General features: G+C 35.2%; 3 protein-coding genes across 5 annotated transcripts; 2 read left to right on the top strand and 1 right to left on the bottom strand.

The window, feature by feature from the left end:
* The first annotated feature begins 6,953 nt into the window (after positions 1-6,953).
* On the top strand, positions 6,954-8,364 carry LOC107609932 (1-aminocyclopropane-1-carboxylate oxidase-like). The gene is made up of 3 exons (XM_016311993.3): positions 6,954-7,093; positions 7,189-7,722; positions 7,896-8,364. The coding sequence occupies exons 1-3, from the start codon at positions 6,989-6,991 to the stop codon at positions 8,178-8,180; spliced, it is 924 nt and encodes a 307-aa protein (XP_016167479.1). The 5' UTR covers positions 6,954-6,988; the 3' UTR covers positions 8,181-8,364.
* A 944-nt stretch (positions 8,365-9,308) lies between these two features.
* LOC107608764 (vacuolar protein sorting-associated protein 29) lies at positions 9,309-12,594 on the top strand. Of its 3 annotated transcripts, none has more exons than XM_016310491.3 (5): positions 9,309-9,881; positions 10,117-10,267; positions 10,366-10,553; positions 11,514-11,651; positions 12,009-12,594. In XM_016310491.3, exons 3-5 carry the CDS (start codon positions 10,422-10,424, stop codon positions 12,309-12,311), a joined length of 573 nt encoding a protein of 190 aa, XP_016165977.1. In that variant the 5' UTR covers positions 9,309-9,881; positions 10,117-10,267; positions 10,366-10,421; the 3' UTR covers positions 12,312-12,594. The 3 variants fall into 3 exon arrangements, with proteins under 3 accessions (XP_016165977.1, XP_016165979.1, XP_016165978.1); XM_016310493.3 differs by having other exon boundaries at positions 9,409-9,881; positions 10,123-10,267; XM_016310492.3 differs by having other exon boundaries at positions 9,409-9,881; positions 10,103-10,267.
* Positions 12,595-13,955: 1,361 nt separating this feature from the next.
* On the bottom strand, positions 13,956-16,571 carry LOC107608765 (lysM domain receptor-like kinase 3). Its single transcript, XM_088493510.1, has 7 exons — positions 16,007-16,571; positions 15,777-15,928; positions 15,575-15,677; positions 15,239-15,272; positions 14,837-14,994; positions 14,351-14,505; positions 13,956-14,185 (listed from the first exon to the last, which is right to left on the bottom strand). The coding sequence occupies exons 1-7, from the start codon at positions 16,011-16,013 to the stop codon at positions 14,129-14,131; spliced, it is 666 nt and encodes a 221-aa protein (XP_088349636.1). The 5' UTR covers positions 16,014-16,571; the 3' UTR covers positions 13,956-14,128.
* Positions 16,572-24,738: the final 8,167 nt, after the last annotated feature.

The following is a 24,738-nucleotide window of genomic DNA, read 5'->3' as shown; positions in this document are numbered from 1 at the left end:
AATATTTCTGTAACGTTTCATTGTTACATTTAAATTCTTTTGATAACTGCTTTAAAACCAACTGTGAATCTCCTAGAATTTGAACCTCTAAAGCTCCTTTGTCAATTAAAATCTCGAGACCTAAAATTAAAGCCTCATATTCAGCGACATTATTAGAACAAGGATACTTCAATTCAAACAAAAATTCTGATGGAACACCCTCAGGTGAAATAATAAGGATTCCAACTCCTGCACCATCTTTGTGCTTAGATCCATCAAAATACAATTTCTAATAATTGACCTTTATATCTATAATATTTGCCCTCTGGTCATTCAGACCTTTTGAATTATCCACAAGAAAGTCTGCAATGACCTGTCCTTTAACAGCTTTCGCTGGGACATATTGCAAGTCGAATTCTATTAATGCTAACATCTATTTTCCCAAATGCCCCCTTAACATAGGGAAACTAAGCATATACTTAATAACATCAGTCTGCCGCTATTAACTTTACCGATTTAGCCACCATATAACACTTTAGTTTCATACAAGCATGATATAATGACAAACATAACTTTTCAGTCGGTGAATACCTTGTTTCGATATCAGTTAAGACTCGACTAAGGTAATAAACTGCACGTTCATGCCCATTTTCATCATCTTGGGCTAACATACATCCAATCGAATTCTCAGATGCTGCAATATATAATTTTAAAGGTTCAAATGGACGAACATTCGCCATAATTGGGGCCTTGGCCAAATAAGTTTTGATCGAATCGAATGCTGACTGATGCTCTGTAGTCCATTCAAATTTCGAACCATTCTTTAATTTTACTAGAGGCACAAACACCCTAGTTCGATCTGAAAGATTCGAGATAAACCTTCGAAGATAATTAATTTTTCCTAAAAACGATTGTACTTCTTTCTTTGATTTGGGTGCAGACAAAGCTAATATTGCATCTGCTTTATTCTTATCGATAGCTATCCCCTTCTTATGAACGACAAAGCCTAAGAAATTTTCCGCCGATACACCAAAAGCACACTTCAAAGGATTCATTTTTAATCATTTTTTCCTCATAGTCAAGAATGCTCTTCTTAAGTGGTCTATATGTTGATTTACAGAAATAGATTTGACCATTACATCGTCGATATACACTTCCATAAATTTTCCAATAAACTCATGGAAAATAGCATTCATTGCTCGTTGATATGTCGCTCCAGAATTTTTCAAACCAAAAGGCATAACCACCCATTCATATGTACCTAATGCCCCAGGACAACGGAAAACAGTTTTGGCCACATCATACTCTGCAATAAATATTTGGTTATATCCAGAATAACCGTCCATGAAGCTTAGGATTTCATTTCCTGCTGCAGAATCAATTAACATATCTGCAATTGGCATGAAATACTCATCCTTTGGAGTAGCATTGTTCAAATCTCGAAAATAGATACACACCCTCAATTTTCCGTTTTTCTTCATCACTGGAACTATATTCGACACCCACTCTACATAACGAGCAGTTCGAATAAATTTAGCTTTAATCAAGCGTTCTATGTCTTCCTTGATTTTTACATTAATTTCAGGAGCAAAACGTCTAGGGATTTGTTTCACAGGTCGAGCATTGGGTTTTAATGCTAATCGATGTTCTACTAACGATCAATCAAGACCAGGCATTTCATGGTAATCCCATGCAAAACAATCCTTAAACTCATGTAACAAATCGATAAGATTAGTTCGAAAAGGATCAATAAGATCTTTACAAATATATGTAATTCGAACATCATCATAAGTACCCAAATTAACTTCTTCTAAAGGATCTTGAGACTCAAATCCGTTATAATGATCATCTTTATTTGTGCATTTTTCAAATTCCAAAGGTTCCAAATCATAAATACAATCAAAAGTAAAATCAATAACATCACAAGAAAGAGTTGATACTTGATTTTCTTATTGAATCATCATAACTTTTATTCTCTAAAAAATGAGCCTCTGCTATTAAATCGGCAGTCCGACTCATATTGTTAATATCATTACAAGTAATAGGAACATCATTACTACATTCGATTAGAGGTGCCGAATCAAACATATTACTACTAACAAATCTATCATTCCTATAAGATTCAACTTTATCAGAAGAATCATCTTTATTTTCTAAAACTCAGAAATTTAAATAATTATGCAAAGTTACCAGGTAATCAGAAACTTCCTCAACCTGGTCCATGATTCAATCTTCAAGGCCTTCAAGAATCACAATCCCAACCTGTTAGTTCGAAAGGTATGTCTGGGTAGCACAACTTCACCGATAGTCCCTCCGAGGTCAAATAACAACTTTCACAATTGTAAAGATTCAAAGATCGATCAACATTTAAAGGCTTCAATTTTCGATTATATATCCTAAAATCGACATGCATTTGTTCGACATATAAACTCGAATCCGCCTTGACAATTTCAGGCTTGCCCTCTTTAGTCCATAGAAGTATGCTCTGATGCACTGTAGATGGCACAGCACCCACTCCATGGATCCAATCCCTTCCAAGTAAGGCATTATAACTAGCCTTAGATGGGACCACCACAAATACAGAGTGTCTTTCTAAAGACCCCACCTTCACTGTCAGAGTAACTAACCCTTTTGCTGGTGTGAAATTTCCACTAAAGTCAGTTACAGCGATATTTGTAGGGACCAACTCCTCAAAATGTTTCCCTACTTTTCCCAACATCCTCTCAGGTAAGAGACTTATCGCTGCTCCACCATCAATCAGTACCTTATTTGTTTTAAAACCATTCACAACAGCAACAATGTGAAGGGGACACAAATGAAACATCTGCCTCTCAGTTGGACGAGCAAAGAAACCTGGCTCATCTTCTATACGGATGAAAGAAAAAGCTTCTTCATCCTCTTGATCGTAATCCTCATCCGGATTACCGTCACACTCCCCAAGGTACTCGGTAGGGATTATCAAAATCGTCCCCACCATGTCATCATCTCCTTCATCGAAGTATTTTTCATCGATATCAACATCTTTATGTTTATCTACCCCAGAAGACTGAGCAATTGCCTTTCCTTTGTCCATCTTAGCTGGCGATGGAATCTCCTTAGGATAAGTCTCTCTATCAGAAGGAAAGACAATTCGGAAATGCATTGAAGGAGTTGCCCCCTTGCTTGCTTCCTTTTCCGTATCAATCTGAAGTTTTTTATTTTGATTGAAACTTCTCATTCCTCCTCTTCCTCTCGGGTATCCTCTGGCTCGCCCTCGAAAAGCTGCATATTGATTTCGAGACGGCGCTCTGTGTCCCCATTGAGGATTACGTCGATATAAGGGATCACGCCTTTGGAATTCTTGACGGTTTCTGATCCATTGAACACCAATAGCCTGAGATCGGCTCAAAGATGTATTCACATCATGTAGAGGAATTTTTGAACCAGAACCTTCTACACATCGAATTAGTTGTCTCTCACGTCCTCGTTCCTCCCTGTGTGCTAATTTTTTTTCATTCTTTCCTTTTCAAAGATTGCCGCTGTTTCGGCATCAAAAACAGCGTTACACCGTGGACACAGCGATACGTCCCGGTCTTTGATTTTTTGCTGAACCAAGAAGTCCAACAAACCATCCCCTGTTTTGGGGTACACAACTCTTACTTGTGACACGAAATCATCAAGAGCCACATCAAAATCATAAGACATCCCCACCGTATTCACTTCAAAGCAGGGTTCCACATAACTGGCATCAGTTTCGAAAGGATCTACATCGACCTTAATTTCCTTTTTGCCATCATCAAATTTCAAACGTCCTTCCATTATTGCCTCCTAAATCAAATCCCTGAAATGAACACAACTGTTAGTCGAATGACTTGTTACTTGATGGAATTTACAATGAGGTTTTCCTTTCAAATCCTTCAAGGAAAGTAAAGTTCTACCCTCAGGCAAAACCAATTGTCTATCTTTAAGCAACACATCAAAAATTTGATCATATTTGGAGATATCGAAACTATATTTCTTTCCACTTTTAAATTTTGAATCATTCGACTTTTCACTACTAGGAAGTTTTTTCAACAAAGAACAAACATATGGAGGGCCTTTCTTAAGTTTATCCAAATCGACTTCTGTTTCAAAATTGATTTCCTCCTCTGAGGACTCCATAGTTACATAAGCAACTTTCTCCTTTCGAATAAATGGTTTACTTTTCGACCTCTGTTCGGTTCTGTGTTTTTCTTTTTCCTTTTTCATTAACTCAGTTTGCCAAACCTTTTCGGCCAAATGAGCCAAATCAGGAATATGCACATTAAGCAACTTTCTGCGCATATAGAATCCTAACCCTATAGTTGCTATTTTCACTATTTCATTCTCAGGCAATGTGACATAGCACCTACTTCTAGAATTTTTGAAACATATTAAATAATCATCAATGGTTTCACCATCTTCACGTTTCAAAGCTACTAAATCGGTAACTGCTACATTCATTTCCCTCGATAAAATTGAGCGTGAAAAGCAGTTTCCTACTGATTCCATGTTGTAATCGAATTTGGTCTAAGATTCGAAAACCATGTAAATGCATTCTTCGTCAATGACGACGGAAAAAATTTCATTTTCAAATTTTCATCATTTGCTAAATTTCCAATCTCGATCAGATATCGAGCAACATGTTCAGTTGTTGATTCTCCAACTTCTCTAGCAAATTTTGAAGTTATTTTCGGATTCTTTACCCCTCTTGGCACTTCAGCCATTTGAACTACTTGGGAAAAAGCCGAAACAAAATGTGGCTGATTCATAAAACCAACATTCAATCCGACCCAATTTAACACTTCTTCTACAATTCGGGTGACCTAATAACGATCACCACGCAAACCATGTAAAACATTATCAGCATTCTCATGTCGATGAACTATGCGAGGGTTTTCTTGATTTGGAACATGATTTTTATTTTGAAAAATATTTTCCATCCCCTCATTAGTTCCTCGAGCATTATGCCTTTCACCGTCATCATAATCGACGATTCGAGCAATCCTCTCGACTTGTCTAGCAAGACGCTCGAATCTTGATTCATGATCAGCCATCATAGGATTCAGAATTGTAGTCATTTGCTGAGTCAATAAATTAACCAAGTCATGGTGACTTTCCTCCACTTGTTGTCGATACGCTGCCATTGAACTCGCAGCATTCGAAGTGGAGCCCACATGATACTCACGAGAATACTCAGAGTGTTGTTGTGGGTTTTGCATAATATTTACTCCACTTACATTCCCAAATCGAATAGGTGGGACAAACCCACCCACCGGTGGGGTATAACCAACAGGCAAGCCATAAGGGGGCCAACTAGCGGTTAATGGAGGTTAAAACGGTGGCGCAGGGCCACGTGGATGAATATTACGTCTAACATTTCCAGTTTGAATAGTCGTGACGACTATACTTTCAGTTCCGATTGCACCTTCCGAACGTGAAGACACGTCGGCCTGTTGTACGGATACTGTTATGCTATCATTGGTGGAGGAACCACCATTCACATTTGACAATTCATCAGCCATGTGAATGATCTTCCCACTTCGTAATCGCATACACTGGAAAGTAGTAACTTTTGACATACTTCGATTTAAAACTGTCCCACTGGGCGTGTCAATTTGTTTTGTCGATTTTTAGCAAATTGAAGGTGGTTCGATTCTAATGGTCTGGGAGCGAAACCAACTCCTCTGTGCGAGTACCAATTTTCTATAAGTGCATCAAAGTGTCTTCGATTAGACTAAATTTAAAGGATTAAAATACAGTAAATTCATAAATTAGTAAATAAAATTCAGAAATTAACGTTTTGTAAACAATTTAAAGAAATTAAAAGAAAACAATAAGTTACTTTCTTTTAAAATAAAGGACTTCTTCATGTAAAATGGTGATGATAAAATACTGAAAACTAAATTCAAAAGAAAAAATAAATAAATATGAATAACACTTAATGAATAAGATTAAATAAAATATGAAAAAATACAAACAGGATTGAAATTAAAAAGAATAAAAAGAAGGTGGAAGGAATCCTACAGAAAAAGGAAACTCGATCGCAAACTCAGGAATACACTGGGATGTGAGAGTGCTTAGAGTGTTTTTCTGAGTAAAAGTTCTAACCCTTTTTCACTGAAATTCCTTAGTATTTATAACATACCCTTACATAACGGTCAATTAAAATTACATTAACAACAATTAATTATTCACTAACCTTCTCACTTTTTTGACCACTCGACTAAATCTTCGAAAATCTTCCTTCAAATCGAATCTCCTCCTCAATTTAACTTCTTCGATTTCGACAAAGCAACTCAAAAACAAATTCCGTGTCAGCAACTCCCAGACTTAACCTCCTAAATACATTTCCTCGAAAACCATATTCGATATCTTTCGATTTGATCCTTTCAGATCGAAAATCAATTTTCGATCAACAATTTTAATAAACTAACATAAGTATCTTGTTAATTAAACTATTCAAAAATTTAAAATTGGTAATCCAAAGAGTTACTACTTTTATAAGCCGCCAGAGGACAATCGAAAATGTAAACAAGTTTTACTTAATGAGGTTGAAAATTTAATGTTTAAAAGCAAACGAAATTTTACAATTGAACGGTAAATAGATCCTTCCTGGTTGAATTGAATTTTATAACTGTATTAACTAGCTTGTGGCAACAACCTTTCAATAAAACACGTGATGAAACTCCAACTAGCTTAGGGGAATAATAATGCACTAATACTATTGCAACTTGGTGCTTTGAGGCAGCCTCAAAGAAAATTCAACGACGCAACTTAGCATATGATATGATCTTTGATATAACCATACAGGTCTCAACAAGCCTAATTGAAAAGCATGCATGCATGCATGCACTTTATGAAAATTTAGGCATATCATCACCATACAAAACTAATTTAACTACCTAGAATAATTCCTATAAATAGCACTCTCCTTCTTTCTCATTCTGCATACTCAAAACATATTAATTAACGAAACACACAAAGTGATACAAAAGAGAAAGAGAGAGAGATGGAGAACTTCCCAGTGATTAGCTTAGAGAATGTCAATGGTAACGAGAGGAAGGCTATTCTTGATCAAATTGAAGATGCTTGTAAGAATTGGGGATTCTTTGAGGTAAGTACATTCATTTATATATTTCATGATTAATGTGATTTGTTTAACATCTTATAGTATAATAATACATTAATTGGTGTTTTGTATATATATAGTTGGTGAATCATGGAATAGAAGAGGAGCTATTGGACAGAGTGGAGAGGGTAAACAAAGAACATTACAGAAAATGCATGGAGCAGAGGTTCAAGGAGTTTGCAGCAAGCAAGGCCTTATTGGATTGGGAGAGCACCTTCTTCTTGCGCCATCTTCCGGAATCTAACATCTCTGAAGTTCTTGATCTCAGTGATGAGTACAGAGATGTAATGAAGGAGTTTGCAGTGAAGCTGGAGATTCTTGCAGAGCAGCTGCTTGATCTTTTGTGTGACAATCTTGGATTAGAAAAGGGCTATCTCAAAAATGCTTTTTCTGGATCAAGAGGTCCTTCTTTTGGGACTAAGGTTGCTAACTACCCTCCATGCCCTAACCCTGATCTTGTTAAGGGTCTCCGGGCCCACACCGATGCCGGCGGCATCATCCTTCTTTTGCAGGATGACAAGGTCAGCGGCCTCCAGCTTCTCAAGGATGGAAAATGGGTGGATGTTCCGCCCATGCGCCACTCCATTGTTGTTAATCTTGGTGACCAAATTGAGGTATTTCAACTCTCTTATTACTAATCCTTAGAATAATGTTTATAAACTGGTATAACAAAACCTTTCTCATATTTATATGCCTAACATTCACAAATTAATTACTTATATCAATTAAGGTGATTGTTCTTGTAATAACCTTATCCAACATGAATAATTATGGTGAAATTACATAGGTGATCACAAATGGAAAATACAAGAGTGTGGAGCACCGTGTGATAACACAAACAAATGGGACAAGGATGTCCATAGCATCATTCTACAACCCTGGAAGTGATGCTGTGATATACCCTGCACCATCATTGTTGGAACAAAAGGCAGAAGAAGGAGGAGGAAACCAACAATACCCAAAGTTTGTGTTTGAGGACTACATGAAGCTCTATGCTGCACTCAAGTTTCAGGCAAAGGAGCCAAGATTCCAAGCCATGATGAAGGCTTCACTTCCTGCTGCAACAGCATAATTAATTTCAGCTGTGTTTTCTAAGATTGTAATAGCTTTTAAGAAGAAAATTTAGTTGTGTGGAAATGAGTACTTGGGAATAATGCTCGTTTCTTTCTTTTCTTTTATCCTTGTCTATGTCGAAGCTCACAAGAAACATCTTGGTTGACACTGTTGTTAGGGGATCCACTGATATAGATGCTTTTAATAATGCTTGCAACTATATATACAAATTTAATATTTAATCAAAACGAATGAAATGTTACTTTTGTAATAAGTCCATGTTATGGTGGTCATTACATGTTCCTACTTCCTAAATTAATTTTTAAGTATATAATAAATATTATGTTTCCCAAAAACTGACCAAGCTCCAAAGAAGTTACTCTATATATGTTGGTAAAAAGATAATGAGTTAGGGTAGAATGTATATTTTGTTTCAGCCCTCAAAAAATAAGAATTATATTTTTATTATTTTGTGAATAAATAAAGTAGGATATTATTTCCAAGATATAAAGGGGATTAAAAAAGTTATCCAATCACATTTACATTCACTAACTTCTTTTTTTCTTTCTGCAAGTCCCTAACTTATTTTTTTGAGATGATCCAAAATGAAAGATTAAAATTTAAAAAATGTAAACATTTAAAAAAAAGAAAAAACTCTATTGATATCCAAAATTTTAGCAAGTACTTAAAGCATTTTTAACGGAGTATTTTTAAAGTATCACTTTTAATATTTTTAAAAAATAAATTAATTTAAAATTGATATTTATATTAGAGTTGATTTATGAAATCAGTATCACCTTAAAGATATAGTATCTTTTTAATAGAGAATTAATAAAATTTTATCACTTATATAATTATATTGATAAAATAATTTAAAATAGTATAAAATTTTAATTGAATTAATATTAAATATTAATTTTTTTTTTAATTTTAAATTACTATTTATGATATAATTTCACAAATATTCTTGTAAGAATCAAAATAAAATAAAATTACAATTAATATGGGAGATATTCTTAGAAGTTGAATTTAACATAATTTTAAAAATTGGATCGGACCAATTGGCCGAATAGGATCGACTGGAGACCGAAAGTCTTTGTGATTCGGTCCATTAAGAAAAACTCATTCTAAACACTAAACAGTAAACACCGTATGAGAACCGCTGAATCGGAAAGAAACCGGCCGGTCAGGCTGAATCGAAACCTGACTGGTTTAACCTAACGACACCGTTTTATCACATTTATGTCCCACCAGCCCCTTTCTCCTTCTCTTTCCTTCAGAATTGAAAATTCACTCTTTTAGAAATCAGAACCTTGTCATCACTAAAATAAACTCTAGTTAGCCTCCACCACCGCCGCCGCAAGGAGTGGGACACTTCCTCCGTCCGTCGCACTCAGGAGCTTCCCCCTTCGTCCTGTCGGCGTGTTCCAAGTCTCCGACCCCTGTTCGCTCTCGCCGATCGCAGCTTCTTCCTCGAGGTCAGCTCGGCGTCTGTCGTCCTCGTCTGCTTAGCCGCGCTTCCGTCGCCGTCTGTCGCGCTCAAAAGCTTCCGTCCTCGTCTGGTGTTCGTGCTCGAGTCTCCAACCCCTCTGCTCGTGTGCTCGTCGTCTGTTCTTCGTCTTGTCGCCGTCGTCTGGTCACCGTCCTGCTCGCCGTTGTCTGGTCACCGTCGCGCTCAATCGCTCTCAGTCATACTCTACCCGGACTGCTCAGATCGAAGGTCAGTGAACTGTTCTTCGTTTTTTTTATTAAATCTGATTTGATTTAGGAGAATATTTTTCTATTCCTAAAGTTAATAATATCACTCTTCTTTTTTGTTTCTAAAATATTTTTCATTTTCATTATTTTATTTTTTATAAAAATTGTTATTAATTGACTTACTCATATTAATTAATTATTATTTAATCGATAATGATTCTGAAGATTAAAAAAAAATGTTAGTGTTTTTTCGTTAGGAGCAGGAGGTGGAGGGTCTTCGTCATTCCAATTTGAGTTTCTTGTTTTGATTCGTCGGTTCCCTTGCATCTGCGTGTTGTTTCCTTCGCTGCTGCCACCATTCCCACCGGCTCAATCCCGACGGCGGCGTCTGATTCCACAGCCACTCAGGTTCGCTACTCTGTCTCTTTCGCACACTCAAATCAAATCAAATAATCTAATTCGTATCTTCTTTCTTGCATGTTCGATAATGTGATGTTTGCGTGCAGGTGCTTGAATCAATAATCAATAATCAATAATCTGAATCTGTGATCGATCGTTGAGGATGGTGCTGGTGTTGGCTCTTGGGGATTTACACATACCACATAGGGCTCCTGATCTCCCTGCTAAGTTCAAATCCATGCTTGTTCCTGGCAAGATCCAACACATCATTTGTACAGGAAACCTTTGTATTAAGGTCTCTCTTTCTCTTTCTATCCAATTCAGTTATTACTGATCTTAAGCTAATTTGTTTCAATCGTTGCTGATATCCTTTATTTTACCTTGTTTTTCTTTTTTTGCATAATGTTGTTGTTTGAGTGCATTTGGGTACAAAATTGGTGCTTTCAAATTAATTGTAAATTTTGGAATTCATGGCCACCTCTAAGGACTGTCTTTGGTTGCCACTTAGTAATGGTGAGGAGGAGTATGCATTATTATTCTTCACTTCCAATGACCAAGTTGAGAGGTTTCTTATTCTCTGTATCCCCCTTTTCATCCTAATGTTATCATAACATGGTATGTTCTGTTAATGGATCTAGCTTTGCAATTCAACCTGTCCTTGATATATATTCTGTTAACTTCTGTACAAGGGGCTTGAAATGTCAAGTAGGTTGTGGGACCTAATTCTCATGGTATATCTGTGTGTGACACACATGTATCTGGGATTAAAAAGTACCACTAAATTTTGAGGGTAAATTTTACTGTATTGCTATTAAACAGACAATGTTGTAGAGACGAGGATGCTCGGTTGGATGATTGGACACATTATACTTGATAGGATTAGAAAGGAAGGCATTAGAAAGTTAGAGTGTAACCTATCACAGAGAAGATGGTAGAATCTTGTTTAAAGTGGTAAGGACTTGTTTGGAAAAGGCTTGTAGAGACTCCAATTTAGGGACGGTAGTCCTATGGCTAGAAGTAGACTTACTAGAAACCATGAAGCAACTTATTAAAAATGGCTATGATGTTGGTAGAGCAATAAGGTGGCACTTTATCTATGTTGCTGACCCTAGTGGGACAAGCCTAGTTGTTGTATATACGCATATTATTGAGAATTCCAGTTTTTCATCAAGATATATGTCGCTTAATCCGATGTCATGTCCATGTCTGAGTTTCTTTTAACTTTTAAGCTAACTTAGATGTCAATTGTGTTCAGGAAGTTCATGACTACTTGAAGACTCTTTGTCCAGACTTGCATATAACACGTGGCGAGTATGACGAAGATACAAGATATCCAGAGACCAAAACACTAACCATTGGTCAGTTTAAGCTGGGACTTTGCCATGGTCATCAGGTCTGATTTTCCTTAAACAATTTTCTGCTATTCCCTCCAACTTCATTTCTAGATATATTTGGGCTTTGGCAAGTAATCAGTTTAGGATTATCTTTGCCATAAGTGGTTACTCCACTATGATATTCCATGATCAAATATGTACTTATTAAGCCAAGAAGAAAAGGGTTTTGGGGGAGTATTTTTAGTGATGCTTTTTGTCAATCTATGTCAAATAATCTCATTCTGCAAGTGTCACTTTACACTGCTCGAGTACATTGTCGGCTTTCCTAATATGTGTTGGATGGTATATCTCATTATAAATTTGTTGCATATTATTTATAACTACATGATGATTGTTTGATCTTAATGGTTATGAAGGTTATTCCCTGGGGAGACCTAGACTCACTTGCAATGCTACAGAGGCAGCTAGATGTAGACATCCTTGTCACAGGTCATACCCATCAGTTTACCGCATACAAACACGAAGGTGGTGTGGTTATAAATCCTGGTTCCGCAACAGGTGCTTATAGCAGCATCACTTATGATGTGAATCCGAGTTTTGTCCTCATGGACATCGATGGCCTGCGTGTTGTGGTATATGTATATGAACTTATCGACGGAGAGGTTAAGGTTGACAAGATTGATTTTAAGAAAACAGCCTCAACCCACACTGCTCATTAGGCATTTGTATCTTGGTCTTAATCTCTCTGTAACTTTTTTTTTTAATTTGGTGTTTCTAGTGTTTTTTTTTTTATCCCCTTCTTCACTTTGTAAGAGTATTCTGCTTTAGTTTTATTCTGTTTTGGAGACTAGTAAAAACCTTATTATAGACTACACCAAAGAAGAAAGAGGCCTTAGACTTTCAATATTCATAGAATTTGATCAACTTGTGATATGTATGACTGGATGCTATAAACATTTATGGTTGATTAGCAATTTAGCATTGTGCATTCCATTGAATAAATATCTTCTTGCATGGGGTTTATGGTTAGTATCCTCAATTAAATTAATGCCACTGCCTACGTGTTATTGTCATGTCTGTTGGAGTGGGTTAAAAACTAGCTAACACTTTGAAGCAAGAGAAAGATTCTAATCTTTTATTCATGAGGAATGTATAGTGTAAACAGATCAGCTAATGAAAGAGAAAACATCAGCTTCAATTCAAATAAATTGGATAAGCTTTTAGTATTTGTGGATTGTGAGGCAGGCCTGTGCTCTTCAATTCAAATAAATTGGATAAGCTTTTAGTATTTGTGGATTGTGAGGCAGGCCTGTGCTATTCCGATCTCTGAGAGTAATATATAGAGTAATATATAACTAGTAGATAATACCTTGAAAATTGAATCAATTGAGTAATTATCTTAGGGATGTCAATGGGGCAGGGCGGGGGCGGGGGATGCCTCCCTGCTCCCCATCCCCGCCCTCAAATTTGTTCCCCATCTCCGCCCCATTTCCCCCCGTGGGGAATATTGCTCCCCATTCCCATTCCCACAGGGCCTCATTTCCTGTGGAGACCCCATTTCCCATCTACATAATAGTTCTAACTAATTATTAATTTCCATATGAATAGAGCTGCAAGTATCTATCTTATACAAAAACTACAAGATTTTATACAAAAAGTCTAAATGACACGATGATGACTTCTTTTGAAATAACGCAATGGGAGGACGCAACGACGAGCCAAAAGAAAAAGCAGTGGACGAGGTGGGAGATGCGACAATAGAGAGGAGAATGGACACGACGGCAGAGTTACGAAAAGGAACGCCGCAAATAGAAATTACGACGCGGTAAGGGTGATGGCATGGTGAGGTGTGACGATGCGGTGAGAAGGGTGACGAGGGGGTGGCTGCAGAGAGGTTGGATGGAGTATGGACAGCCTTAGGAATCTCTGAATTGAAGAAGGGTTATGCAAATAAAGATTAGGAGTTTTGGGTTTCTGTATATATATATATATATATATATATATATATATATATATATATATATATATATATGTGTGTGTGTGTGTGAGAAATGACTAAAAAACATATATGAGAAATAAACTATTAAGGATAATTCAAGGAATTCGTAAATTTCGGGGAATAGCAGGGACGGGGCGGGGATCCCCGCTCGGGTCCCCGCGCCTGCTTCGGGAAAATTTTGTCCCCCATCCCCATTTCCACGGGAAAAATTCCCCACAATCGGATCCCTATTCGGGGCAGTCCCCGCAGGGATCCCCGCGTCTCGGGGAATTTTGCCATCCCTAAATTATCTCCAAGCCTAGGATCCACCAGTTCTTTAAGACCTTTAGGATCTGGTTGATAAAAAACTTGATGAAACTGCCACAAAAATCACCAGAAAAATTAGAAAAGAAGGAACATAAATATAATCTGAATTACTTGTGTAAAGCCACTAGGCCCTCTGATGTTATCAGCTTTCACACAAAAAAGAAGTAATGCATAGTAGGGTATCAAAATTCACCAAAGCTACAAGTCCCTTGATTTCAGCACCACCATTGATCACAGTTCTGCGAGAAATTCTTTTGATGCTTTCATGTCCATCTTTTTTGCAGCTTTCTGTGTTTTAGAGAGAACTTCAGTGGAATTAGAAAAGATGGAAAGTAAAACAACTGCCAATCTATCCTAATTCTAACATATTTATAGTATATACAACTATAAAAAAAATATGTAACCTTTCTGAAAAATCTTGTAATCAAATCTAACAACATAGAGATTACAAACCTTGCCATTCAGCTCTGCATAATAGATTTCTCCAAAACCACCTTGACCAATTTTGTTAGCCAAATTGAAGTTACTTGTGGCATGGGCCAGTTCTTCATATGAAAACTCTGCTGATTTTTCTATACTTGTGTTTACAAAGCTATCAGAGGCTTTATCTGAAAGAGGGATGATAAGTAAGAGTCACTCGACTGTTCATGTTCACCATTCTTGCATGATACACAACATAAATTATACTGAAGCCATCAAGAAACTGGAAAGGAAACTATCTCTAGGTAAAAGATTTGTCAAACCATTCTTTTAACATTTGTTTTTTTAGAGTACAAACTAAGTATTTGACTCTCATTTTATATGGTAGCATCATATTTTTGGAATGTCAAGCCAACCAAATCCTTAAAAATTTTAAGTACTTCCCCATGTTCAAATTAAAGGGCTATTTGAGGGAGTTTCAAACTTTGAACAAGTATGAAATATGTGCAAAATCCATACCTTCCCTAGCTCGAGCAATGTTCCGACCGAAATATTCTGTTCTCAGATTTTTCTTCTTCCTTCCGCAACATTTAATACAAACACAAAATGCTAATAACAGAAGCACTGCTACAACTCCAACAGATATTCCAGCAACAACCTTACCTGGTAGACCTGTTCTACAAGAACGAAATTGAGCAGAAAGTAGTACTATTACATTTGTCTTTTAGGATATCCTTACCCTGGATTGGGTATTGATATCAAATTCGAGTGTAAACAATTATCAATAAGACTACTTTCTTCTGATTGAGAATGGACAAACCTCCAGAGCTGAAAATGAAAATGACAATACATTCATAAAAATTAGCAGGTTATTAGAGAATTGCATGAACCCAATAAGGTTTGAACTTTAAAGAACAATACCTTGGGCGAAGAGGCGCATAGTTGCCGTTTTCATCTGGAAAGTGAAATGAAAAGAAAATATGAAGAATTTGTCTCAAGGTTTAAGTTCCTGATAAACTAATTTGAAATATACATTCATAACCATGATGCTAATTTTATTAATTATTATACTCTTGAATGCATTTAAGTTCAACTGCAAAAAGCCAAACTGCTTAGGAATTAGCATAGATATGAGGGACTACTCTACTTTCAGTTCTATCTATAAATGCACCATATGTCACAAATCTTAACAATGACATAATCCTCATGAATTTATATAAGATGACCTAAACATGGCATCAAAATCAGAAAGCGAACCTCTGCCGGGAATATAAACCAGACCACTCCCTTTGCTGAAATTTACACCGGGGTTGTATTTCATCAACAACTCAGGATCAAGCTTTGTCTGGTTTGCAATTGACTGCAAAGAATCCTCAGGCTTAAGAGGGTATGTGATGAACAATCCATAATGTTTGCTAATATTACTGTCTCCACAAGAACAATTAACTGTCACATTAACCTTTCCACCGGCTGGAATAGCATCTTGTGAATAGCTGTTAGTGTTCTGCAGCCACTCTGCTGTGACTAAGTTGGAAAAAGTCCCATTGGCAATGGCTGAGTAGTCGTCGCGAGTAACTGAGTACTGGAATGTGTGGCACAGAAACTCTCCATCTATAATGCAAATGTTAGAATTTTGTGTTAGAATCAAAGTTTTAATTTAAAATAAGTGTGTGAATTGTGATAGCTCACCATTCATGCAATCACAAGGTATTGGAACTTTAACTATGGTATGTGATGGATGTGAGGTGTCTTTGTTGTATCTAAAACAATATCTTCAACTTTGTGAAGAAGATTGGATTGCATGATGTATGAAATATATAGCAGGCTGGAATCATTGTTCCAAAGATAGTAAGAAGCTAAAGCTAAGTCACAGCTCTTGCTACACTTTGATTCTGCACTCAAAGGTAAAGTAATCAGCAACAAGAACAACAATGAAACCATGAAATTGTGTTCCATTGTTAGTGGAACCAAGCTTGTGCAAAGTATGCACATCACACATACAAAGATAAATAATAATAGTGGTAATAATTTAAAACAGTGACAATCTGGAATCGGTAAAAGTGACAAGGATTTGAATTTAGGTTTCTTACTAAAATTTTGAGTATATATTTAAAGGAAAAATATTGGAAACCAAGAGCTAGTCAGTCAAGTTTTGATAACAATAATTAATTATTATTTTTTATTAAAAATAAGAAAGGTATTGGAGACCAAGATGAGTCCAGCCAACTCCTGCCAATTTTCATTGGGCTGGACTCTACAGCTCTTTTTTTTTTTTTTTTCAAAAACCCACATCTCTACCTACACAAGGTTAAACCTAATTTCTCCACCAACGCAAGTTGGCACAGATGGATGAGGGTCTGTGTCCCTTAACCATCTCTCCCGGGTTCGATACTCACTGGAGGATGGGAATGGAGTTTGCTTGCTTGGGAGGGTCGCCCACTTTGTGTGCCTCTGCAGTACCCGAGGGATTAGTCATTGGGCTTCCGACCTGATGGATACCCTGGTACACACCAAAAAAAAAAAAAACCTAATTTCTCCCTATTACTATAATAAATCTAATTTATACAAATTTTAACCGTGCAGCCACATTCACCAATTCCCCCTTCAGCGCCGTCCAACCGTCAGTCTTGGGAGTGTTCTTCGGTTGCTGGCGTCAATCCTGGTCAGCGCTGCCGGCGCGTCCGTCATCGACCGAACGAGTGGCTTCCCAAAATCACCTCAGCGCCGCCACAACTGTTGCATGCACCGTCGGCCCTCCGTTGAAGACGCATCCACTCCTCCGAGGTAGCACCCGACGGCGCCTCCTGTTGCTCTGCATCCACACACGCCGCGGTGGAAGTCTCCCTGCTTCGTCGAAGCACTAGCAAGCGCCTCTGCTGTTTGCCCTGCACAGCCCTAGCCAGCGCCGCTCCCAGCCTAGCCTCTGAGACGCGTCGCGCAGGGTGTCCCTCCTCCGTCGCTGTGGCTGTCGCTGCGATAACAGGTTAGTTGTAATTCACGGTTTTGATAATCAGATTGTTGCAGGTTTGTTTTGGGTGCATATCATAGGATTTGACATTGATACAAGATGATTTTTTTAATTTGTAGATGCTATTTTTAAATAATGTTAGTGAAATTGATATATGAATTGAATTTAATTGTTTGTATGATATTGATTTATTATGTTTTGGTGAAAAATTGTTGTATGCGTTAGTAATCATGGTGAATAAGAAAATTTTGAAATATAAGATAAAAAAATAGATTATTAGTTTATATATATTTATCTGTTCGAATTTAAATTAGATTCAAATGTAGTTAATGAATAATTGAATTTGAAAAATATTTAGTTGTTATCCTTGTAAAATTAGAGTAATGTTTTAGAGTGTTAAATAAAAATAGTAGTTGTAATTTTATTAATTGACTGCTATTTCGAATATGTCTTTGGATTAAAAGTAATTTTTATAGACGATTTCATGGTTCACCTGATATGTATGGTTATTACTAATTGATTTTTATTTTGTTACGTTAGGTGTTCATTGATCTAGGTGTTCACTGATCTAAGTTCTATAAAAGATTGGTGTGTTTTTTTATCAAAGTTACTTTTCATGGAACTTTGCATGTTTTAAGGGTAGAAACTGAATTTATTTTGTTAATTTCGCAAGATACAAGATTTGAAGCTGCTTAATCTATTGTTGTTGTTTTAATAATTTATAATCATCTGAAATAAAATGTTTTAGAACTACTCTAACCACATAATAGTAACCGGCCATCATAACATTTTTCTTAGTAAAATATATATATAAATAAGTGGGTTCTAATAAAAAATATTTTTTTTGTCTTTAAAGTATAATAACCGCAATGATGAGTTCAGTTAAGTCTAATATGCATAGGTCTCTATACTTTTAAAAGAGGAAAAAAATCTATTCTATTTTTTGTAAAAAAAAAATATGAAATAATCATGGTTATATATATATAAATGTGATTAAAATAAATAATTATTCGAGTTATCATATCAGCTAGCATTTACCTTTTTAAATTATTTTAGGTATTAATACAATTTATCAATCAACATATATGGATGAATAAAATAAATATATAGCATATAGTTGATAATAATAATAGATAATTATAAAATTATACTACAAAAAAAATAATAACTTAGAAGTTAAGAAAAAAATTTATAATATGAAAGTTGTACTTGTTGATATGGAGTTGTGCTCTTCTCACAGTTGTTGAAAGTTCAGAAAAAAAATAAAACATTATTATTTATACACAGGAAATTCTTACCCATGTAGTTAAGTTAATCAAATAATCATATAAAATGTAATATTTACACATATGAAAGAGAGAACAGAGAACCCAATTTCATCATGCAAAACTTAGTAATGAGTAGGGCGAATTATTTCCTATACTAATATAAAAGAAGTACAAAAAAATATGTTACAAGCATTATGAAGGTAAATTTCTTGTAAGAAATACTCTTAATTAAAAAACAGCATCTCCAACAAATGAATAAGAATTCTTGAGTAGGAAAACTTTTGTATAGTGTTATAAAGATAGTTGATTAATAGTTTAATTGATAAAAAATAATTAGTATTATTTAAAATTTTCAAATAGATAATTATCTTGCATGAAAAATTAAATTTTAAAATTGAACAAGAACAGATTTCAGAAAAAATAAATATTAGTGTAGTATCATGTCATAAAAAATGACTCAATAATAATGAAAATAAATAAATTAAAAGTTGTTTAATTGCATGCTATTCCTGCCCTTGTTGTTATTGTTTTGATAAGTTATAATTATCTCAATTAAAATATTTTAGAACTACCTTAACTACATAATAGTAACGATCCTAACATTTTTCTTAGTAATATATATATATATATATATAGAGGTGGGTTCTAATAAAGAAACACTCTTTTTTGTCTTTGAAGTGTAATAACTATCATTATCTCAATTGTGTCTTATTATCTTTGTATTGTAGTCCAATTGCTATTATATGAATGCTAATAATATAATTATTATTGTATTAATTCTAATTCTGGTCATAATAAAGAGCGCGCATACATGTTAATTGTGTTTTTAGTATAATAGTAATTCATTTGATTAATAGAGATTGTTATTGAACTACTTTATGTCTTCTGAATGTTATATCTGTGATTTTGTTGATCTAGAAAAAACAAAAGAAATTTGAAATTTTTTATGGCTAAAAAAAATTTTAGCCATAAAAAAATTTTAAGTTTAATCTTTTATTTTTTCTAGATCAACTAAGTTATAGGTATAACACCCAGAGACAAAGTAATTCAATAACAACCCCTATTAATCAAATGAATTACTAGAATGCTAAAGGTAAAATTAACATGTATGCACGCTTTTTATTATGACATGAATTAGAATTACTATAATAATAATAATTATATTTTAGCATTCAGATACAGGAGAATTCCTATAAAATACAATACTAGATAGTAGTAATTGGACCACAATATAAAGATAATAAAAAGCATTGAGATAATGGTAATTATTACAATTCAAAAAAAAAGTGTTATGATGGTTATTATTATGTAATTAAGGTAGTTCTGAAACATTTTAATTGAAATAATTATGACTTACCAAAATAACAACAACAGGAACAATAAACAATAAAACAGCTTTTAATTTAATTTTTTTTTTTACTAAGCCATTTTTCATGGCATGATACTACGTTAATATTTATTTCTTCTTGAATCTCTTATTGTTCAATTTTAAAATTAATTTTTCATGTAAGATAATTATTTATTTGAAAAATTCAAGTAATACTAATTGTCTTTTATCAATTAAGGTATTATTAAACTACCTTTATAACACAACATAAAAGCTTTCCTACTCAAAAAACTCTTATTCATTTGTTGGGATGTTTTTTAATTAAGAGTATTTCTTGCAAAAAATTTACTTTCAATGCTTGTAACATCTTTTTTGTACTTCTTATATTGGTATAGGAGACAATTTGTTCTATTCATTACCAAGTTTTGCATGATGAAATTGGGTTCTGCGGATGCTTTGTAAGAATTAATACTTTCTCTTTCATATGTATAAATATTATATTTTGTATAATTATTATTTGATTAACTTAATTACATGTGTAAAAATTTTCTGTGTATGAATAATAATATTTTTTTTTTTAAACTTTCAACGGTTGTCAAAGGAGTACAACTGCCATATCAACAGGTATAACTTTCATATTATAAATTTTCTCTTAACTTCTATGTTATCCTTTTTTTTTTAGTATAATTTTATAATCTATTATTATTATTATCAACTATCTACTATATATCTATTCTATACATCAATATATATTGATTGATGAGTTGTATTAATAATTTAATACCCAAAATAATTTAAAAAGGCAAATGCTAACTGATATGATATAATAATTATTACATATTCAAATAGTTATTTATTTTAATCACATTCATATATATGACCATGATGACTTCGTATCTTTTTTACAAGAAATAGAACAATTTTTTTTTTTCTTTTAAAAGTGATAAATACCTATGTATATTAGAGATAACTGAATTTATGATTGTAGTTATTACACTCTAAAAACAAAGAAGAGTGTTTTTTATTAGAACCCACCTCTCTCTCTCTCTAATAGAATATATGTTACTAAAAAAATATTATAATGGTTACTATTATATAGTTAAGGTAGTTTTGAAACATTTTAATTCAGATGATTATGAATTATCAAAAATAACAATAGGAACAGGAACAGCAGACAATAAAACAGCTTCGAAACTTATTTTTTGTAAAATCGACAATAAATTCAGTTTCTGATAATCCTGCAAATAATTTAAAACATGAAACGTTCCATGAAAAGTAACCTCGATAAGAAGACACATTAATTTTTTATAGAAATTGGAACAAGGAATACCTAACGTAACAAAACAAAATTTAGTTCCTGACAACCATACATATTAGGTGAATCATAGAACGGTCCATGAAAATTACCTTTGATTCAAAGACACATCCAAAATAACAGTCAATTAATGAGATTACAACTACTATTTTTTACTCAACACTCCAAATTTACAAGGATAAAGTCGAGTTAAGTCTCAAAGTAGTCCCTGAACTTGCACTCGAGTTTTAAAGTGATCCCTAAACTTAATAATTCCTCAAATTCGTCCCTGAAATTGCACTCCGGGATTCATAGTAGTTCCTGAGACATTTTCCATTCATCAGAATCTTAAAACGACGTCGTTTTGAACCAAAAAAATTAAAAAAAAGTGCAGTGTAGACCCCTCCAATTCGAACCAAAAAAAAAAAGAAAAAAGAAAAAAAGTGTAGCGTAGAACCACCCCTCCCCTCTCAATTCCCAATCTGTTCCATCCCATCCCCATCTCCAATCGTCCCCTTCCCCCTTCTTCCTCCCCTTCCCCTTTCCCTTCCCCAATCTTTCCCTTCGCCTTCCCCTTCTCCATCCCCATCCCCAATCTTTCCCTTCGCCTTCCCCTTCTCCATCCCCATCCCCATTCCCTTTTCCTTCCCCTTCCCTTTCCCCTTCCTCTTCTAATCAACGACCACCACTGCAAACCAAAAAGAAATAGCAAATTTAATAACAAAATCTCTGAAATTAATAAAATTCCGATCACTACTCTTTCCACTCTCATCATCACTCATACTGTCCGCCGCTCAACCTCCATCGCGCAGCACCAACAACCACCCGCTTCTGACTCCTCCTCCTCTTTCATCTTCACCTTCTCATCTTGCGGCGATAACAACAACAACCAAAACATATATGTGAAAGAAAAAGTGGAAGGTTGGGAAAGCAGAAGGGGAAGGATAAGGGGTTGGGGATGGGGAAGGAAAAGGTTGGGGATGGGGATGGGGATGGAACAGATTGGGAATTGGGAGGGGGTGGTTCTACGCTAAGGGGAAGGAGAAGGAGAAGGAGAAGGAGAAGGGGTTGGAGATGGGGAAGGGGAAGGGAAAAGGAAAGGGGATGGGGATGGAGAAGGAGAAGGGGAAGGAGAAGGAATTGGGAGGGAGGGGGGTTTCTACGCTACACTTTTTTTTTTCTTTTTTCTTTTTTTTTGTTCGAATTGGGGGTGTCTACGCTGGGCCTTTTTTTAAAATTTTTTTGGTTCAAAACGACGTCGTTTTAAAGTTTTGGTGAACGGAAAATGTTTCAGGAACTACTATGAGTCCCGGAGTGCAATTTCGAGGATGAATTTGAGGAATTATTAAGTTTAGGGATCACTTTGAAACTCGAGTGCAAGTTCAGGGACTACTTTGAGGCTTAACTCGGATAAAGTCACAAAAAAAAATTTTACAAGGATAAAAATTAGATATTTTTTAAACCCAATTATATGTTGACCACATTCGAACCCAATTTAAATCCAGAGAGATAAACACATACAAACTAATAATCCATTTTTTTATCCCATATTTTAGAATTCTCTTATCCGCTATGATTATCAATGCATATAACAGCTCTCCCGTAAAGCATAATGAACCAATATCATACAACAATTAAATTCAACTCATATATCAATCCCGCTAATATTACTTAAAAGTAGCGTCTACAAATTAAAAGACTCATCTTATATGAATGTCAAACCCTATGACATGCACCAAAAACAAACCAGCAACAATCTCTATTTATCAAAACCGTGAATTACCACTAATCTGTTATCGCAGCGACAACGACGGAGGAGGGACACCCTGCGCGACGTGTCACGACCCAAAATGAGTCATAATCGGTGCTCAGAAAAATAATCCTATAACAAGCCTAACATACTCAAATATAAATTTATTAAGCAAGTTACAAATATTTTACAAGTTCTAAAATAAATAGTTATATATTTTTAACAAAAAAAAAATTAAAATAATTAAGAACGGTTGGATCCTGCCTTTGACATGTGTAGCATATACTTCTAGGAATTCGACAAAGAATAGGTACTCTTTGCAGACCGTTACTCTTGAATAGAAAATCTCACATAATCAAATATTTATTCCTGAAAAATATTTAAAAAAAAAACGGGTGAATTTTGCAACTCAATGACTAGACAATACATTTATAATTGACATGAGACTATACAAACATTATCATCAAAGTAATTTTAATTAGAAAATAATAGTTGATAATAATAAGTGAATTAATAAGGAGTTCTCATACAGAAATCAAATCAAAAGTCCACAATTGGGTGGCTCCACCTCTATGGGTAGCCATTTCCTCTAGTGTGTCGGTATGGAATAACAGATTCAACGTGTGGCCTACACGTTAGGCTAGCAACGCCCCTACTAGCTGAGGTCTGAGCCAGATGCATCTAGGTTAACGTCATAACCACCGTTAACTACGGTTTTCTAATATGAGCCTCCCAAACCAATTCAAAACATATAATTTCAAATACAACAAATCTTTGATTTTTCAAATATATAAGGTATCGAATCGAATCAAATCAGATAATACTTTCTCATCCAAATCATATTCAATCATATTTTCTCAATCTTAAGGCATTTCAAACATATTTCACAATTCCAAAATAAGTGAGTACTAACCAAATTTTAATGCTTCAAAAATACATATTCGAGTAAAATCAAATGCTTTAAAATAATATAAAACTTCTTCAAACATACATAGTCTCATAAAAATATATAGTCTCATGTGCATATTAAAATGAGTTTAACAAGGATAAATATTTATTTCTAATAAATCAATTAGTAAAACCAATTTAAAATCTTTTGATAATAATATTTGTGAGTATAACTAAGTTCAAAGCATCGTATATCAAAATAATTATAAACGTAAAGCTAAACAATTATAAATGTAAAGCTTACTCACAATGTGGTCCCAAGGGACCGAAGATACCAAATCTGGAGTGCCAAATTCAAGATGAGGAGGATTGAAGTAGAATAAAACGAATGAGCACAGAATTTGGACCGGAGTAGCGACAAGATGGAGCTGGCGATAGTCTTGGGAATCTAAAACAGGCAAAACTAAAATCGAATTAAAACATGGACAAGACAGATTAAATGGTGGCATAATAGGACATGAAAGCTAGAGCAAAATCAAGAAAAAAGGTTGGACCGGGATAATGACAGGAACGGTTCAGCTCCGGCGGCAACGACGGCTTGGTTCAGGTACATCCGAACGGCGACAGGAACAGCGCAGCAGCGGACGGTCCCTCCTTGGCGTTTCTCTCTCTCCGGGAACTCCTCTCTCTTCGAAGCTCCAAATCTGCAACTACGACAACGACAGCGAGGCTGGCTTCGACGGCGACGGCTAGGCATTTCTTGGCGGCAGAGGCGCGGCGGCCATGGCAGCAGCAACAAAGTTCCAACGGCGACGGAACCTCTCTGCGACCTCTTCTCTCTCTACGCGCGTTCTATTTCTCTCCCGGCGACAGATCTGGCGGCGTGAAACGGAGGCACGAATGGCGGCGATGGTGGCTGGGCTTGA

Source organism: Arachis ipaensis, chromosome B7 (assembly GCF_059453495.1).
Source record: "Arachis ipaensis isolate K30076 ecotype BB chromosome B7, ASM5945349v1, whole genome shotgun sequence".
Taxonomy (NCBI): Eukaryota; Viridiplantae; Streptophyta; class Magnoliopsida; order Fabales; family Fabaceae; genus Arachis; species Arachis ipaensis.
Note: the sequence above shows the minus strand (reverse complement) of the source record. Positions and strands in the feature narration are given on the sequence as shown.